Genomic DNA, 17,464 nt, shown 5'->3' on the forward strand with positions numbered 1-17,464 from the left:
TTAAGTAAATTAATGTGGTTTATGATAATTTAAATTTAAATAGTATGTAGAATGGTTATTCAAACGTAAAAAGTAAGGTGGTATGACTTTATGAAAGAAGAAAAGTAGGGAGATAGTTTGGACCGTAAATTAATCATCTAAAGGCTAAAAATAATTGATGTGATATGACTTAATTAGAGGAAAAAAGGAGAAAGATAATTTGGACCATAGATTAATCATTTAAGCACTAACTAAGTGAGGATGAACTATATAAGTATATAGGATATCATAAAACATAATAAAAATATACATTGAAACATTATGTGAATTGTGTTGAATGATAATTTAACATGTTTGTATTTGAAAAGCTCTTAAATTATAAAAACTATAAATATATAGCATGTTTGCATGATGTTTAAATGTGATGATTGTTAGTGGATGATGATGTGACATCTTGTTAATTAGTGGATTAGTAGATGATGATGTGGCATCTTTGCATGTTAAGCTTAAGGAGTTAGTGGGGGATAACTTTATAGTAAGATAGGATAAATGGGTTTTGTAGTTTCAGACATGGCAAGAAGAGTTGATAGCTCTAGCAATCCAACGTTGGTTGTTGGCCAAAATATGGCACATGTAAGGCCATGTACAAGTGTACAACCCGTATTAAATCATAAGCTATTAACCTTGCTAATTAGAAATATTTGTGAAAAAAAATAAACAAAATATCGTTGATATAGTTAACAACAGCACAATATTGATTCTTAGCACTTACAGAAAGAAAACATGATTACATGAGGGTGAGAAAAAACAAGAAAGAACAACAATAAACAAAATTTGAGTTTTCGTCGTCTCAACTATTATATTGTAAAGATATTATCTCTAAATAATTTAAGAGATCATACTAGGCTCTACTATTGAGTATGTCCTAAACTGTGTTTTTTATATGAGGAAACAAATGGTTTAATCTATCATTTATCGATCAAAACTGGTAATAATTTATTGATAAATTTTTTATAGTCATATGATTGTAAAAATAAACCATGATAAAATAATTATCAAAATCAGTTTGAAAATTAAATATTTAAATTTAAATTCTGGCTACGGGTAATAAGCCAAAAGACAAGCAAAGGAGTAGTTTATACTTTTTGTAGAAATATAAAAGTTTCCAGTTACAATTTTGTGGCATCGAAAATATTCTGATTTATTTTAATTGCATCGAAATTAGCTATTTATTATTTTGTTTGGCAGTTCATTTTGTCGCGGATTTTTAACTCTCAAAATTTAGCAGTACCAATGTTTGATTAGGTAGCAAACTAAGCTACTCTTAGCATTATTACCTTTCCAAATTTTGTTAGTTCAGATAATTTCCTTTCATACGAACACTATCAAACTTTGCTAAGGTTGTGTTTTTTTTTTTTGGGGAAGAGCTGGGAATTACTATTGCTCAACCGACTGCTAAGGTTGTGTTTGTTGTTACATTTCTCAACTCATCTTCCTCGTTTTGCGCGTACATGCTTTTTAAATAACTAAACGATCTTTTTTTAAAAAAAATACGAAAGTTGCTTTAAAAAATCATACTAATCTATTGTTTTTAAAAAAACTAGCTAATATTTTATTAATCATGTGCTAATAAGTTATGCGTAGGACAAACTAACTCAGCCTAAAAAGTTGACAATGGCCAAAGGTGTCAATACCAAAATTGGGTATGAACAAGCCCTTAGTTACACTGGAAGGCCGCATTTGGACAACCTATTGTTGAAATTTCTAGCAGTCCGAAAAAAAAAAGTTGAAAAACAGGCCTAATTTTGGACCGAACTGAGGCCCATAGAGCTGATGCCTGATCGTCGCTGGCCCGTGGGCCGTTTCCCAACTCCAAAACCCACGCTCGCTAGCTGATGAGAAACGGCATGATGGGAAAAGAGAACCGAAAATTTCAGAACATTTTGAAATTAATTATGTTCAATAATTTTGTCAGTAATTAACTTAAAATTACATTTTCCTGTCACGGTTTCAAGGAGCATGCAGGAAATATATATTCATTTTCTTAGATCGACCGAGTAGAAGATTCTAATTTCTAAAAGAACAAATTAAGCCGTCGCTTTATTACAAGAGACTCCATTTGTGGTTGGAAACAGTTGCTTTTGTAATGGTCAAGTTCTTTTCATTTTTCAGGATCCAAGACTTGACCCTAATTAGGACAAAACTGAATTTTCCGTGCTTGTGAAGGAAATTCCCACGGTTAATTAATCGACATCGATCACTTCAATTCAGATTGGCTCCTATTGGTCAATTTTATTTAGGACATCTTTTTTAGAGCTCTTATACATAGGTCAATAATGTCGTTATTGCATTTGCTGTTTTCTGAAATCGACTCGTACGTGATCGTTATATATACACTGAATTGGAATAACTTATCAGAACACAGAAAATCCATGGAAAACAAGGCAATTCCTTCAGAATCATAACATGGGTTTTCCAATCCAATAATTAAACAATTAGACACAATTTAGCATGCATCCATGTGAAATGCAGAGACCATATATTGTTCCTGTTTATTATTGTAGAGTTGACTTTAATTAGCATCATCTTTGTAGTGACCCCAAGAAGGTCAAGATATGTTCTCCCTGACCTTTTGTATCTTCTTGTTTTCATTTTGTGTTACAAGGTTATTTGGCTTTGCCTGTTTGTTGTAGCCGACCTGGCCGACAGCATCTCATTCAACTGTAATCTGAAACCACCACCACTTTCTTCTTCTCTGACTTTTTCCATTAACCCAGATTGTTCTTACAACATCTTCTTTCTTTTTTCATAAAACATTCAAGATATCAATAATACTGTCTCACACATTCATATAACCCATAGAAATATTTTAAAAAAATACAGCTACGTTAAAGTTTTTTGATAATAAATTCTCTAATTCTATTTCACACATCAAATAATCGTTGTATATTTTTTTCCATTTACTAATGATGGGTTAGGATTTCGACATTCGATTATATGTATACTAAAACATCATCTATTTGAGAATGGACGAATTACATGGATAATGAATGCATGCACAACTATCTCATAATCCCTTCTGTTAATTGGTTTCGAAGTCTGACCCGATACCTTTGAAACAAATAAATTAGGAAGAATTTTGGAGGAGGAAGAAGAAGAAATACAAGCAACTTGGGTTAATAATTATAATAACCAACATGTCAATTGGGCAATCTTAAATTCTTAATCCTGCCGGTTAGTTTCATGAACCAATCCACCCACGCAAGCGTACACGCGCGGAACACATGCTCGAATGCATGGACTGACCGGAGAAAAAAACAAAGTGATTGACAATGTAAAAGATGGATGAAAATGACATTTCCTTATCTTCTAAGAGAATCCGATATATGTACACATTTGAAGTGACAACTTATATCATAGTTCAACAAGCAGTTTGTATATTCTTCTGTTCATCCATGTTTTTTTTAATTAAGGAGGGGATAGATTGATCCTCCGTATGCACTGTCACGACATTATGTTAATTGTTATGATCCACTCTCCCTTTCAGACGCGACAACAATTTGTATTAAATTGATTGCTAGTTAGTCGAAAGATAGTTCAGCACAAAAAACATATTATCATAACTAATTTATTTTCAAAGTATAATAAAGATAGGAGCTTAATTATGCCAAACAAAATCTAAAAATAAGGGCTGGCTGCTCGGAATGTAGGATTTTCTTATAAAATCTTTACAGGAATTAGTTTAATTCATAAGAAAATTCTTAGAAAATTATTCATTCCAAAGAAGGCCTAAAACTATAATATCGTAGACAGTAGGATTTATTCGGTTTGGAGGAATTTCAACATATAGAAATAGAAAAGATAGAGAAATAGAAATGAACACGCACACTTCTATTCGAAAGAATTTTTCAAGAGGTTTGATCAAATTTTTTCTATGTGTTCTTTTTACAACTTGTACAAAAGGAAAACTTCTTCTGATTTTCCCATATTTACATTCGTACAAACCGAGTAACACTCAAGAACTTTTTCAGCAAAATACTCTTAACAAAATTTAATATCACACATGACAAAAAGATATAGTATCATTTGTAATTTAATATATCTATCTATCCAACTCAAGGGTAGGTTGATTGTGCAATGTTGCACAAATGCACACGTCTCCATGGGTTGGGTGGAGTCGTTTAGTTAGGTTATGTGATTAGCTAGGCAGGCAAATTAAGTGATCTCTCGATCGGCAGGTGATTTATAAATATAATGGCCGGCGACTAAGCAAAAGTAAATGACATGACATGACAGCCGTGGACGAGAAAACCAATACGTCAGCATGACATCACGTGCGATCCATTTCTTTTCTAAGATTAAGATATTTTACCTCGGTTTCCTTTAGTACGCTTTTCAAACTACTAAACGGTGTGTTTCGCGTAAAAACTTTCTATACAAAAGTTGTTTTAAAATATCAAATATATCCATTTGTCAAGTTTATAATAATTAAAACTTAATCAATCATGTGTTAATGATTTTTCTTGTTTTACATACATCAATTTAATTTTTATCTTCACTAGAAAAATTGTTCGTGCGTTGCAACTAGTGAAGTCTATTCTAACCTTATTACTACTATATGGTTTAGATAAGGTGAAATTCACTGTGGCAATTTCATTTGGATGTATTTTCTTTTTAAAAATTATGAGCTATGGTTAGGAGTCTAATCGTTTCGAGTTAGTATATATGCCAGTTTTTTTTAAAAGAGATTTCTTATATGACTGCTTTTGTATTTGCAAAAGTGAACTAACTTAAAAGTCGACTCAAATAAGTACATGTATTTCCAAAAACGAACGAATTTAAAAACCAACTCATATACGGATGACGTACTAAAGTACTAATAAAAAAACATCTTTAATTTTTATAATAGTAGAGATCAGCTTCAAACTCGGATTGAAAGCCTCCATTGATGATCACTCAATTCATCACCATCGAGAGGTCCATCGATCCTCAGCTATAGATAAGCTGTACAAGAAAATCGTACGACGCCATTGCCATCAATTCTGTGGAGCCCACATAAGAGATGAATTGACACGTCAGCTACCGGCGTCTAAGTACGTGTATTAGGTACGTATAGTGTATGTACATGTACGTACGTGTACACGCACAGTTTATCTAGTGTTGCATTCAGGCATTCAGCATTGTATGATGTATGCAAACGCAAAGGAGTCGTCCATATCTGACGACACAAGCAGGCAGTACAGTTTGAACCATATACTCCTGCACGTACGGACAGATAATTAATATATACTATAGACATAATTATTTTTTAACAAAGTAAGTGTACAGATTATATATAATTAATCACGGATCCTAATTAATACACTAATGTACTTACCTGTGTATCTCTTAATTTATATATACCAATTGTGTGTGTTCTGGCAACCTAATATTTCTGGTTAATTGTGTGTGTGATATATTCATATATATATATGAGTTTCTTATTAAATAATCCTAAGGGAGATATATATACACACATGCAGAGCAGAACGAGATTAATTGAACTGGCAGTAACAGAGATATAAAAATATATATATGCACGCTATATGAAACAAATTAAACAAGAGAAATAAGGTGCTTTTGTTGGCTGGTTTCATCAAGTATTAGTTGCTATCTTCTCTTAATTTAATTAGTTGTTTAGGTTTGGTATAAGAATATATTATATACTGAAATTGGATTGCATGCATGCATATATACAAGGGTCGATCATGTGTACTAATGCTAGATAGTAGCTAAATGCAATGCATCATTAGAGGTCAACTCATTGGCATGTATTTTAGCTTTGACCTTTACCTGTATAATAATGTGCTCATTGGAAGAGAAAGGTGTAGCCAACAATGCATGCCAGGTCTGTTGCTGGCCAGAGAAGAATCAAACCCAAATTTTGCATATTTGGATGCTGAACATATATACAACAGACCGGACATAGTGCTTCATGGGTATCTGGAATTTAATCATGTGTCTTACTAATTAATTGACATTTTGGAAGGATCAACCAACTGTGGTGTCTCCAGGGCCCCCTTCTTTTGTATCCAAGGGAGGAAACCCTATTAATTATGTTTATCTTGTAATAACACATCCTTTAATTGTTTTCTCTTTTGAGTGGCTATTGGCTCCTGAAAAGGGTGGACATTGTGGTTGGATTAAGACACTGATGTTTCTTAACTATTATTGCCATCGAACCATTACAAAAGTACACGGTAGGGAATTTGAAATTATATATGTTCATACCGTGTACTTTTAATTTGTAATAGTATGTGCTATATATACAGCAACATAAATATATGTTTACACAATCCAATTGATAATCAACTATATATATATATTTGCATCTCCCCTGCTCTATCAATATACACAAAGGCAAAGCATATGCCTTAATTAATTTGCTTAAAAAATATATACTAGTATATATTAGCGGCTAGTCCAAACCATACTTTGTTTTCTTGCAGGACCCAATTAATTCCCAACCTAAATCCTGCCAAAACACAACAAGTTGAGCAAAATTAATTAACAAGAAGAAACAGTGATAATACTTAATTTCTTCTGAACCCAAAATACCCAACAACAATACAAGCACTAGATAACCTTCTTTTTTTTTCTTCAAATTGACTTGGACCAATGATGAAACACGTAAAGATCAAACACCAATTAATTAACAAAAATCAATATAAAACCGCGCTCCAAAACCAGTCGCAGAGACCGATCAACCCCGATCCAATCACATATCGTATTCGACCTTTATAAAAAAAGTCTAATTATTGCCTAGCTTTTTCCATGGCCTTGTAACCACTCCCCTTATATTTCTTGTACAAGCACTCCACCTCAACTAAGCTAGCTACTACAAGTCCTAATACTTTTGCTACCTATAGCTAGCTAGCTTCCGGTCAGAAGAAGCTAAGGAGAATTAGAAGCTATGTCTACCTAGCTTGGAGGAAGAAGAAGAAGAGGAGGAGGGATTGCGGCGCGATCGATCGACACGCGTCGTCTACCGATAAATTCCTCGCAAAATCAATCGATATCATATCGATCGAGTCTAGAGGTGATGAGATCAGATGTGAAGTACTTGAGGAGCTGATTTGGTGATAGGATCGATTTAATTGCTAGCTGAGGTGATCATCATCAAGGAGAAGAAAGAGATAGTTTATTTGCTACTGGGGATCAGTGTGTTTGCATGGGGGATAGGCCATGGCAGCAGCAGCTGCAGCCACATGATCAGCAGGCGGCTTCTTGCTCAGTCACGGCCGGGATGATGATGCAAGCTTCTGCGACCTCCTCCTCCATCCATGGCAACAACATCATGTAAAAACCCTAACTCCTATACGACTTGTGCCTTTTTTTTTCCTCCCTAATTCGATCTTGTTTTATCAGAACAAATTTGAAGCACCTTGCTCAATGTTTAGCTTCTTGATCCCCTTTTTTGTCTTATCATCAGAACTGGAGCTTTAATTAACTCCACAATTCTCTCTCTCTCTCTCTCTCTCTCTCTCTCTCTCTCTCTCTCTCTCTTGATGCTGTCTTTCTTGGCAGTTTAATTTGTTGTCTCTTTTACTTTTCTTTCGAGATTATGGAGTGCTTTTTTGAACTTTCAAGATTACAGAATTGTTTTTCATGTTTTAATTTGTATGATGCATGAATGGGTTGATTACTAATGGTGCATGTTTGCGCAAGATAAGTAACTTTATCCTGGTTATTAAGGGTTTTATTTGGTGTATATTTAAGCATCTCTTAATTAATTTGAAGAGTGGTATTCGAAGTGGGTGTACTTATTGTTTGCTCCAAATTTAATAAAGCGATGGGTGCAACTAATTCTACTAGCTGGTGCCGAGGCTTTTCATTCATTTCCTTAATTTTGATATCTTCTAAGGATTTTTACATTTTCTAATACTGGATTTGTTTAGCAAACAACGTATATTCCAAAAATTCCTTTTTTTATTTTATCCCCTTTCTTGGAGCAGGAAGCTTAGCTTCTCTTACCAAAACCTTAAAATATGCAGAATAATTTAGCAACTACTACAGCTATAGCTACTGTCAGATCAGATGATAATATAATTTTGTGATGATTTCTCCATTTGTATTAATTTGTGCAAGTGCAGCAGAAAGGATCCTGGGGGAGGATACGACATGGCAGAATTGGATCACATCTTCCTCTACCTCAACAGCCAGGATCAAGCATCAGCAGCAATTCAAGAACAACCTCGTAAGCCACATATATATATGCACTTATTACTGTCACCAAATCTTCAGACTTTTCACAAATTATGCATTATATTCTTCTCCGAAAAAAGATGTGATCGACAAGGATGCAGAGGGAGAATAATCTTTCTTTGGTCATATTAATTAATTAATTTCATCAGATATATAGCAAGCAGGCCGGCAAGCATCTCATCTAGCTACCTCGATTTTGACAAGTGAATATATATGGTCATTATCGAATTTTTCGACGACAGATATGGAGTATTAGCTATCTATAGAGATCGATGAGCAGGCAGCGATGGTGATCCATCTTCTTTTTTCCTTCTATTTGATCGCCTCAAAGCTTTACTCACTGACATGTCATTTTCCCAAAATTTTCTCTAGATGGGGAGGAGAGAGTGACGTATAACAAACACCTGGAGATGTGTGTCGTTCTTGCTAGGATGATTATCGTATATACACATATATGTAATGCTAAAGCAAGCTAGATATATGCATTTTTAACCTTAATCATCCAGAGACATTTGCAACAACGATTTGCATATATATGTATATATACTACTGCTAGCTAGCTAGCTATTTACATATCTAGGACATCAAACATGAACACACACATATATATTCTCTCCCTTTTGTTCACTTTTTCATACTTTTAATTTACATTAGGACCATAAGTGTGAAACAACAGAACTTACAACCACATGCATGTTGACATGCTGTTACACCATTTGATATATGTGTTAATATATTAATTAATGCCATGCATTACATATAGTTAATTTGGACAATTTAGTTCATCAACATGCATATATTTTTGGACATATGTTTCTCAGTATTATTCTGAATTGCTACTTTACTGATCTCTACATGGATGCAGAAACCCTCAACATCTTCCCTTCACAGCCAATGCACGCCGGCGAGCCTTCTCCCAAGGGATCATCATCCATGGCGGCTATCAACTCGGCGCCGTCCAATAACGCCCTCGCCATCGCCGCCGGCTCTTCCAAGCGGCCGCCGGCGGCGGCGGCGGCCGGCGGCCAGCCGTCGAGGCTGAATAATCCGGCCGATCAGCCGTCGGCCTCCGGGAAGGACGGCAAGGCTGCCGTCGTCAAGGTAACTTAATTAGCTCCGATGATCTCATCATCTTCGTCTTCAGCTGATCTACGACATTCTGAGTGGCTCAAGCTCACGCATGAGTTTGTGTGTGTGTGTGGTCGTCTCGATCGGCCGATCAGAAAGAAGGCGGCGGCGGCGGCGGGAAGCATCACGGCGGCGCATCGTCGGCGGCGGCGTCGGAGCACGAGGGCCCCAAGACGCCGGACGCCAAGACGCTGCGGAGGCTTGCACAGAACAGGGAGGCAGCCAGGAAAAGCAGGCTAAGGAAGAAGGTAATTTGTTAATTAATTAAGTTGCAGTTAATTATAGTTAATTACTCTTGCTCTACCTGGCTGGTAGGGTAGCTGTAAATCGAGATTAATTAATTACCTGTTGTTTAATTAACCGCACTGCCATTTCACCCTACTTTACGACAGCACAGGAGTATAGACTTGTGCAGTTACGACGTTCTTACTCCAAATTTAAGTCAAAATTAAAATAACTAACATGTGTCATGTCGGATATAAAATAAAGTCAAAATTAAACAAATGAGTTTGCATGCATGTGAGTGTGGGGGTACGGAGAATTACTTACCACCTAAAATGGAATATAGATGTGCAACATTACTGGCTACGTCTATCTGAAAATTACGTTTCTCATGACACTTAATTAACTATGCTTTTTTTTTTAAATTGTGTCTCGTATATGGATCAATGTGTATATAGGCTTACATTCAAAATCTGGAGACAAGCAGGATCAGACTGTCCCAGCTGGAACAGGAGTTGGTGCAAAGATCAAGAACTCAGGTACAGCATATATACATGCAAATGCTCCTGAACTATACGATGTTTTCAGTAAACTAATTAATTGATTGATTTGTTTCATGATGCATGTCTAACGCACGTATCAACATAGGGTGCAATTTTGGGTGGTGGAGCTTTTTCTGCCGGCATTGGAGGACAAAGCCCAGGTATATATAATCATATATGCATGCATACGATCAAACCAACCCTAATTAATTATTATAATTAAATCCATATAATACTCAAAACCACATAATCACCAACAAATTCTCTAATTAATTTGTTTACTCGTTAATTAATTCATCATTAGATCAAATATGTCAGGAATGAATGCAGATGTCCATGTGCAAAAACACACAACTCTTAATTTTTAAAATACATAATGGAAACAACTAAAATTTTTAATGAATGCTTCCTCTGTTTCACATTATTTACGTTGGGTTTTAAATAGATTTATACATAGATCCACGTATGTATTTTATATATGTGTTCAAAACTTCAAATTCATATGAATGTTAGTGAATCTAGACTTAAAGGATTAAGAGAAAAAAAAGAACATATTATAATGTGTAAGGGAGACTAATCATCATCGTCGTCGTCATCGTCATCGTCATCATGCAGAGGCGGCGTGGTTCGACGGCGAGTACGCGCGGTGGGTGGAGAGCCACGAGAGGATGATGGCTCACATGCGGGCGGCGGTGGAGGAGCAGCCGCAGCACGGCGGCGTGGCGGCGGCGGCGGCGGAGGCGCAGCTACGGCAGCTGGTGGACGCGGCGGTGGCGCACCACGGCGTGCTGGTGGAGCTCAAGGCCGCCGTGGCCAGCGCCGACGTCTTCCACCTCGTCTCCGGGACGTGGCTGCCCGCCGCCGAGCGCTGCTTCCTCTGGATTGGTGGCTTCCGCCCATCCGAGCTCATCAAGGTTAGCACATAATTAATTGAATATCTTATATAATCAATTTATAGATAATTATTTAAAGCCGGCTTTATATATTATATATTAAGGATTCACTACCACAAAATATCATCACTGATGACTTATCACTGACGGTTTAGTGTAAACCAATGGTGATATATATAGAGAGATAGTACTAATGCCAGTTCACCATGGTTTTACCCACCCAAACGGATCTGAACTGGCAGTGATATTTTTACTTGACGTTTTAGATGTTGATATGATTTATCATTACCTTTTCAAATCAAATTAATGTTTATGAAAATTATTATAAATACTCCCTCTGTCCCATAATAATATATATATAAGGGACTATTCCCTTTTTATAAGATTAAGAATAGCGAGAGAAGACTAAAATACCCCTATTAAATGAGATTTGGTTTGGGTGAGGGGATAGTTGAGGGTCAAAATAGGTAGAAATTTGAATTGAAGTTGATGGATGTGACTGACAGTAGTACACAAAAATCTTTGTGAGACAATTAGAAAGGGCAAAATCCCTTGTATTATGTGATAGAGGGAGTATAACTATATGAAAGAGTTTTCATAACAAATAATCCACTAATATAGGGCCTTTCATTTTGATGTCATTTTCAACCATACCATTTTTTTCGCAAAGTTGCTAAAAAAATATCCACGTTTAGTGTGTTGCCAAATTTGATCAATACATAAAAAATCCTGCCAAAATTTTGGCAATATTGCCATCTTACCAAAATTTTAGCATTGCCAAAACTTGGTAAGGTTTATTTTGGCTATAATCTGAACAGACCCATAATCTCGATGTTTTGAATTGCAATATACTTTTTTTTTGCATATATTGATGAGTTAGGATTTCTTCATTTTTAACTGGATAAATTAGCACGTCATCCTTCTGAAAGCAGAGGTAAATTATAAAAGATGTGTTGTAGTATAGGCACCCTTTAGATTTTGAGATACTAGCTAGATTATATTGGATTTTTAGGGTTTAAGGGCGTCTACAATATATGATAGACATGATATAGTCAGATAATTTTGTGAAACGCGTTTAGTTATTGGACATGTTGGAGTACGTATTTGGCTAGCTGCGCATGCCGCGCTCTACATATATAATACATAAAAACTTAAAAATAAAGAGAGATGGGTTTATACAATGTAATAGCTAATGAAGGGGAGGATGGCATCAAAATATATGGTAATAATTTTTAAAGAAAATAGCAACATATATAGACTATATGGTGTCATTCATCACTATATACAAATTAAATATGTTAATATGATAAAATTCGGTTTACGTTAAAAATAAAAAAATAAAACCCATTGTCTATGTTCCAATATGGGTATGTAGAATATGGACCGAGAGACAGAGGAAGGTGAACCAAGAAAATACATGCTAGCTTCAAGTTTGACTAAGTTTGTAGAAAAAAAATAATATTTTTAACTCAACACAAATTTATTATGAAAAATATATTCAATTATTGATTTAATGAAACTAAATTGATATTATATATATTACTATATTTATGCATAAACTTAGTTAAATTTGAAGTAGTTTGACTTTGACCAAAATCAAAACGTCTTACAACCAGATCTGTTTAATATACTAGAGCGACAGAAGTAGCAGTATATTAGCTAGCTAGTATACTAGGTTAATATACTGCATCTGTTTCAGATGGAGTATTAATTAACTAGATCGACATAACTGTATATTACTCATATATTGCATGAGCTCAGGTTTCCATAAGCTTGAGTTCACCAATTAACCTACTACTCCCTCCGTTTCAAAATGTTTGACACCGTTGACTTTTTAGCATATGTTTGATCATTCGTCTTATTCAAAAACTTTTGTAAAATATGTAAAATTATATGCCTACATAAAAATATATTTAACAATGAATTAAATGATATGAAAAGAATTAATAATTACTTAAATTTTTTGAATAAGACGAACGGTCAAACATATGCTAAAAAGTCAACGGCGCCAAACATTTCGAAACGGAGGGAGTATATAGCTAGCTAACTAGCTACCTGCTCCTCCCGATATTTTTTTTCTTTTTTGTTACGTACGTTTTTAGTATATTTTGACTAAAAAATGTCATCATTCTTCCTCCGAGATGCACAGCAACATATACATGCATGTTTGTTTGCAGCACGTTTCTTCCATCATTCCATGCGTGCCTTCGGTTACTTCGTTCGTCCTCGTGCATGCATGCATATACATATAATATTTGCTTATATCAGCCAGTGCACAACCAAACACGCTGCTCACTATACATGGATGCAGGCAACCAAACACGCCCTAAACATGTACTCCCTCCGGTTTCAAATTAGTTGACGTTTGGAGCTTAGACCTTTTGGATGATAAAACTTGGCGTTTTAGCTTCCATGTGATTAATTTAAACTGATTTACCCATGTATGGCTGCATGCATGCATCAACTCCGGCACAAGACAGTAAAAAGATGCTTTGGGACTAGCAGCCAGCCACTAGGTTAAGAGGATGTGCTTGTTAGATGTGCCATCCTAATGTATTTAATATGGATAAAACATGAATATGCACCCTAACTAACCATTTCTAAGTATGTGAGATCCTGTCCAAAACTTCAATTAATTTAAAACCGGAGGGAGTACAATTAATAGCTTTACATATATTTAATAAAATACCTGAAATACCCTATATATACGTGCAATATTTATGGATCTGTTAGTGCTCTAAATGTATAAGTATATATATATATATATATATATATATATATATATATATATATATATGGAGTATATATTTAAGTTTTAGTAGTGTGTGTAGTAGCCCTATACATACATAGATTTCCATTCATGCATAATTGCAAAAAATAAAAAAAGTAATTGGAAAGAAGCTTGTTAGACAGTATTCCATAGTACACCAGAGTCCAGACACATATATTAGGTACTCCAACTAGAAAGAAAGATGTATGATGGGTTAGCTAGCTATCTATCTTAAAATATTGATTTAAGTAGGTGAGAGGTCCCAGTTGATGGAACAGTTAGGCTCTTGGAAGTCTTTGATGGCTACTAATATGTGGTTGTTATTTTCTGTGTTGGAAGAAAGTAGTGTGCAGTAATGTACAACGGAGAGTTGGTGAAGGAGGCAAGTTAGATAAGAGTGATCAACGATGTAGATGGGGATGGCTAATTTACCAATAATGCATGTAGAGAGGATGTGTATACATACTTTAGCAAGCTAATTCTTCTAGATGGACAGAGTCCTAGCTACTATCTAATACTTGCAAATCTCATAAAAAGCTAGCTAGCTACATTATATTATAGTAGTACTATCATATATATCTCATAAAAAGTAGCTAACTAGTTAGTAATTAGATATACCCTTGTTAATTAGGTACTCTAATTTTCTTTGCGTGTTCCATCATCAATATGGTATTTCTAAGATATTATTTTTACGTGTCGTCCCATTACCGATATGATATTATTTTTATATAAAGTAAGTATAACTTCTGATCTCTATACTAATTAATACACTCATAGCAATATTTGTGAGTATTAATACTCATAGTCATAGTCATGCATCCACGACTCTATCATACTAATATAATATTATTAAGTGATACTACATGAACTCGAATAGTTATATTTGATTATCTTGCGAACCTATATATAATATGATTACATAACTATAAATATTCTTCATTATTATTGTCGAAAACTAATTGAAATAAAATGATTATGTTGCTACTAGATGATGGCGCGGCACGCGGAGCCATTGACGGAGCAACAGGCGGCGGGTGTGTACGGTGTGCAGCAGTCGGCGAGGGAGAGGGAGGAGGCACTTGACCGCGACCTCCACGCCACCCACCACGCCCTCTCCGATGCCGTCTCCTCGGACTCACTCCTGCTCTTCCCTCCCGGCACCGGTGCCACCGCATACTCCGACGTCGCCATGGCTCACCTCTCCCTTGCCATCTCCAATCTCTCCTCCCTCGAAGCCTTCGTCAGGCAGGTACGTTGTTAATTACTCCATCCATTCAAAAATGTATAACGCCGTTAACTTTTTTACATCGTTTGACAATTAGTCATATTCAAAAAAAATATTATGACTTGTTTTATTTCAAATAAAATATAATCTTTACTTATACTTTTATATATTTATACTAATTTTTTAATAAGACGAATTTGAACGAAAAATCAACAGTGCCATATATTTTGAAAGGGAGGGAGCTAAGTAGTTACCACACGTGATTCGATCGGCTTGCTAATTGTAGTTGATTTTTGTTTTTAATTCAGTTGATGGCTGCATTAGGTTGGTTAGTTGGCTCTGGATTAAGTGGTGGATTGTACAAAACTGTGTGGCTGCTTAGGCTAATTGATTATCTAGCCAGCTAGCTATAGCTGTTGTACTGTCTCCTTTTAATCCTATAACTAAGAAACCCTATCCACTAATGATCAATGGTATTGGCTAGCTGGGCATTTTAATTTGTTCTGTTCCCTTCAACAAGAGCCCATACTTAGCTAGCACCTAGCTAGCTAGAGCCAGGCAATTGGTTAATAATTAATTAATTACAGTGATTGAAATAAAACCTGAAATTGGATAATCTTTTTCTTATTAACAGCTAGATCTCTAATTAACTAAACTTGCAAAAGGCATTTAGTTTCGTTACCACACAAGTTTAACTAATACAACGACCACCGTCTTAAAATATAACAAACTAGAACTGAAAAGGGCATATTCTATCACTACGAAACTAGTCAAACATTTGTTCAAATTTGTATTATTAAGATGTGTTCTATCCAATATTTATATTTTATTTTAGGATGGAAATAGTAATTACTTGAATAACTCCGTATATATATACTATTTGTATGATAAAGAAACATAATGGCGAGTGACTCTTTTAATATGGATCTAATAACATTCATTTTGTGTTATAAAAATTCACACTAATAGGATGATTGTTGCTCAAACTTTTGTCCTAACAAAATAAAATACTTGTTAGAACCTCATTGGTTGCTCATACTCTCTAATAAACCAAAACGGCTTATTAGGGAATAAAAAATAATTTATAGTTAAAACTTTTAGGGTGAATAGCCAGTTCAGTCCTTCAATTTTTGTTCATGAGTCGAATTAGTCCTTCATGTTTTATAATGTCCAACCAAGACCCTAAAAATTATCATGCGGCTTAATATAGTCCTTAGAGCCACTTAAAACACCACGTGGACATGCCACGTCATTCGTGCATGTAAGATAACATTTAAATGTCCATTTTAACCTTCAATTTTCTATCAAATAAAGAAAAGAAAAACAAGAAGAAGCAATCATAAAACAAAGAAAAATGTTAATTTTTTTTATCTATCAATGCTACATATTTTTGCCAATGGTCAAAAGCTTTTTTTTTGTGTGTTTTCTCAATAGTTTTCCTTTATTTCCTATGAAAACATAAGGGTGTAAAGGACATTTAAATATTGAATTTGCATGCATAGATGATGTGACATGTACACATGGCATATTTAGAGGGTTAAAGGACTATATTGAATCACACAATGAACTTAAGGTACTTGTTTGGACAATACGAAATGACAGGGACTAAATTGATCCTTAAGCGAAAGTTCAAGGATCATATTGGGTATTCACCCAAACTTTTATATATTTGTTCGCAGCGATTTAAAAGCACTAAAATGAAATCACAGTGAAAATATCTTAAAATCAAGTTTAAAAATTTAAATTTTAGCTTCTGCTTTTGCTTGGATTTATTATTAGGCCAACCGACGAGGCTCTTATACAACTTTAAATATAATGCACGAGTACTCTACTGACTGATGAACTGATGACGTACATGCGTATGATCCAGGCGGACGCGCTGAGGCTGCAGACGCTGTACAAGCTGCCGCAGATACTGACGGCGAGGCAGTCGGCGCGGTGCTTCCTCGCCATCGCCGACCACTCCCACCGCCTCCGCGCCCTCACCTCCCTCTGGCTCTCGCGCCCGCGCCACCCCGACCAACCCGCCCCTCCTCCGCCTCCGCCATCCATCAACCCTAGAAATTAGACCACATCCATCCACTGGCCCTGGAGATCCAATGGCCCAGCATCTACACTGCTACACCACTGCAGTTTTACATACAGACAGACAGACAGGAACAGATTAGTTTCAAAAGTTTCAGAATACTACAGTGCATAGAGAGATGATCAATCGATCAGGCCTTAATTTGCTTCTTTGACAAGATCAGATGATTTCATTTTTAAATTAGGAGGGTAGCAGCATGCTGTAATTGTGCATATAATGTATAAGAAACAGAAACTAAGCTGTATACTAGTAGCTGCTGATGATAATTACTAGTCAGTATGAAAATAAGTGCTGAGATTGATGATGACACTGTAATGTTTTTGTCTTGTGGCATATGGTTTGACTGACTTTGCTTCAGAGTTCAGACTTCAGACA

General features: G+C 35.4%; 1 protein-coding gene across 3 annotated transcripts; it reads left to right on the forward strand.

Moving 5' to 3' along the window:
* Positions 1-6,805: 6,805 nt before the first annotated feature.
* LOC4328605 (transcription factor TGAL9-like) lies at positions 6,806-17,396 on the forward strand. 3 transcript variants are annotated; one of them, XM_015771449.3, is made up of 9 exons: positions 6,806-7,317; positions 8,112-8,215; positions 9,089-9,324; positions 9,447-9,599; positions 10,032-10,112; positions 10,222-10,276; positions 10,731-11,029; positions 14,767-15,027; positions 16,874-17,396. In XM_015771449.3, exons 1-9 carry the CDS (start codon positions 7,190-7,192, stop codon positions 17,069-17,071), a joined length of 1,515 nt encoding a protein of 504 aa, XP_015626935.1. In that variant the 5' UTR covers positions 6,806-7,189; the 3' UTR covers positions 17,072-17,396. The 3 variants fall into 3 exon arrangements, with proteins under 3 accessions (XP_015626935.1, XP_066163900.1, XP_015626936.1); XM_066307803.1 differs by having other exon boundaries at positions 14,767-15,023; XM_015771450.3 differs by having other exon boundaries at positions 6,910-7,317; positions 8,115-8,215.
* Positions 17,397-17,464: the final 68 nt, after the last annotated feature.

This window comes from Oryza sativa, chromosome 2 (genome assembly GCF_034140825.1).
Source record: "Oryza sativa Japonica Group chromosome 2, ASM3414082v1".
NCBI classification, from domain to species: Eukaryota; Viridiplantae; Streptophyta; class Magnoliopsida; order Poales; family Poaceae; genus Oryza; species Oryza sativa.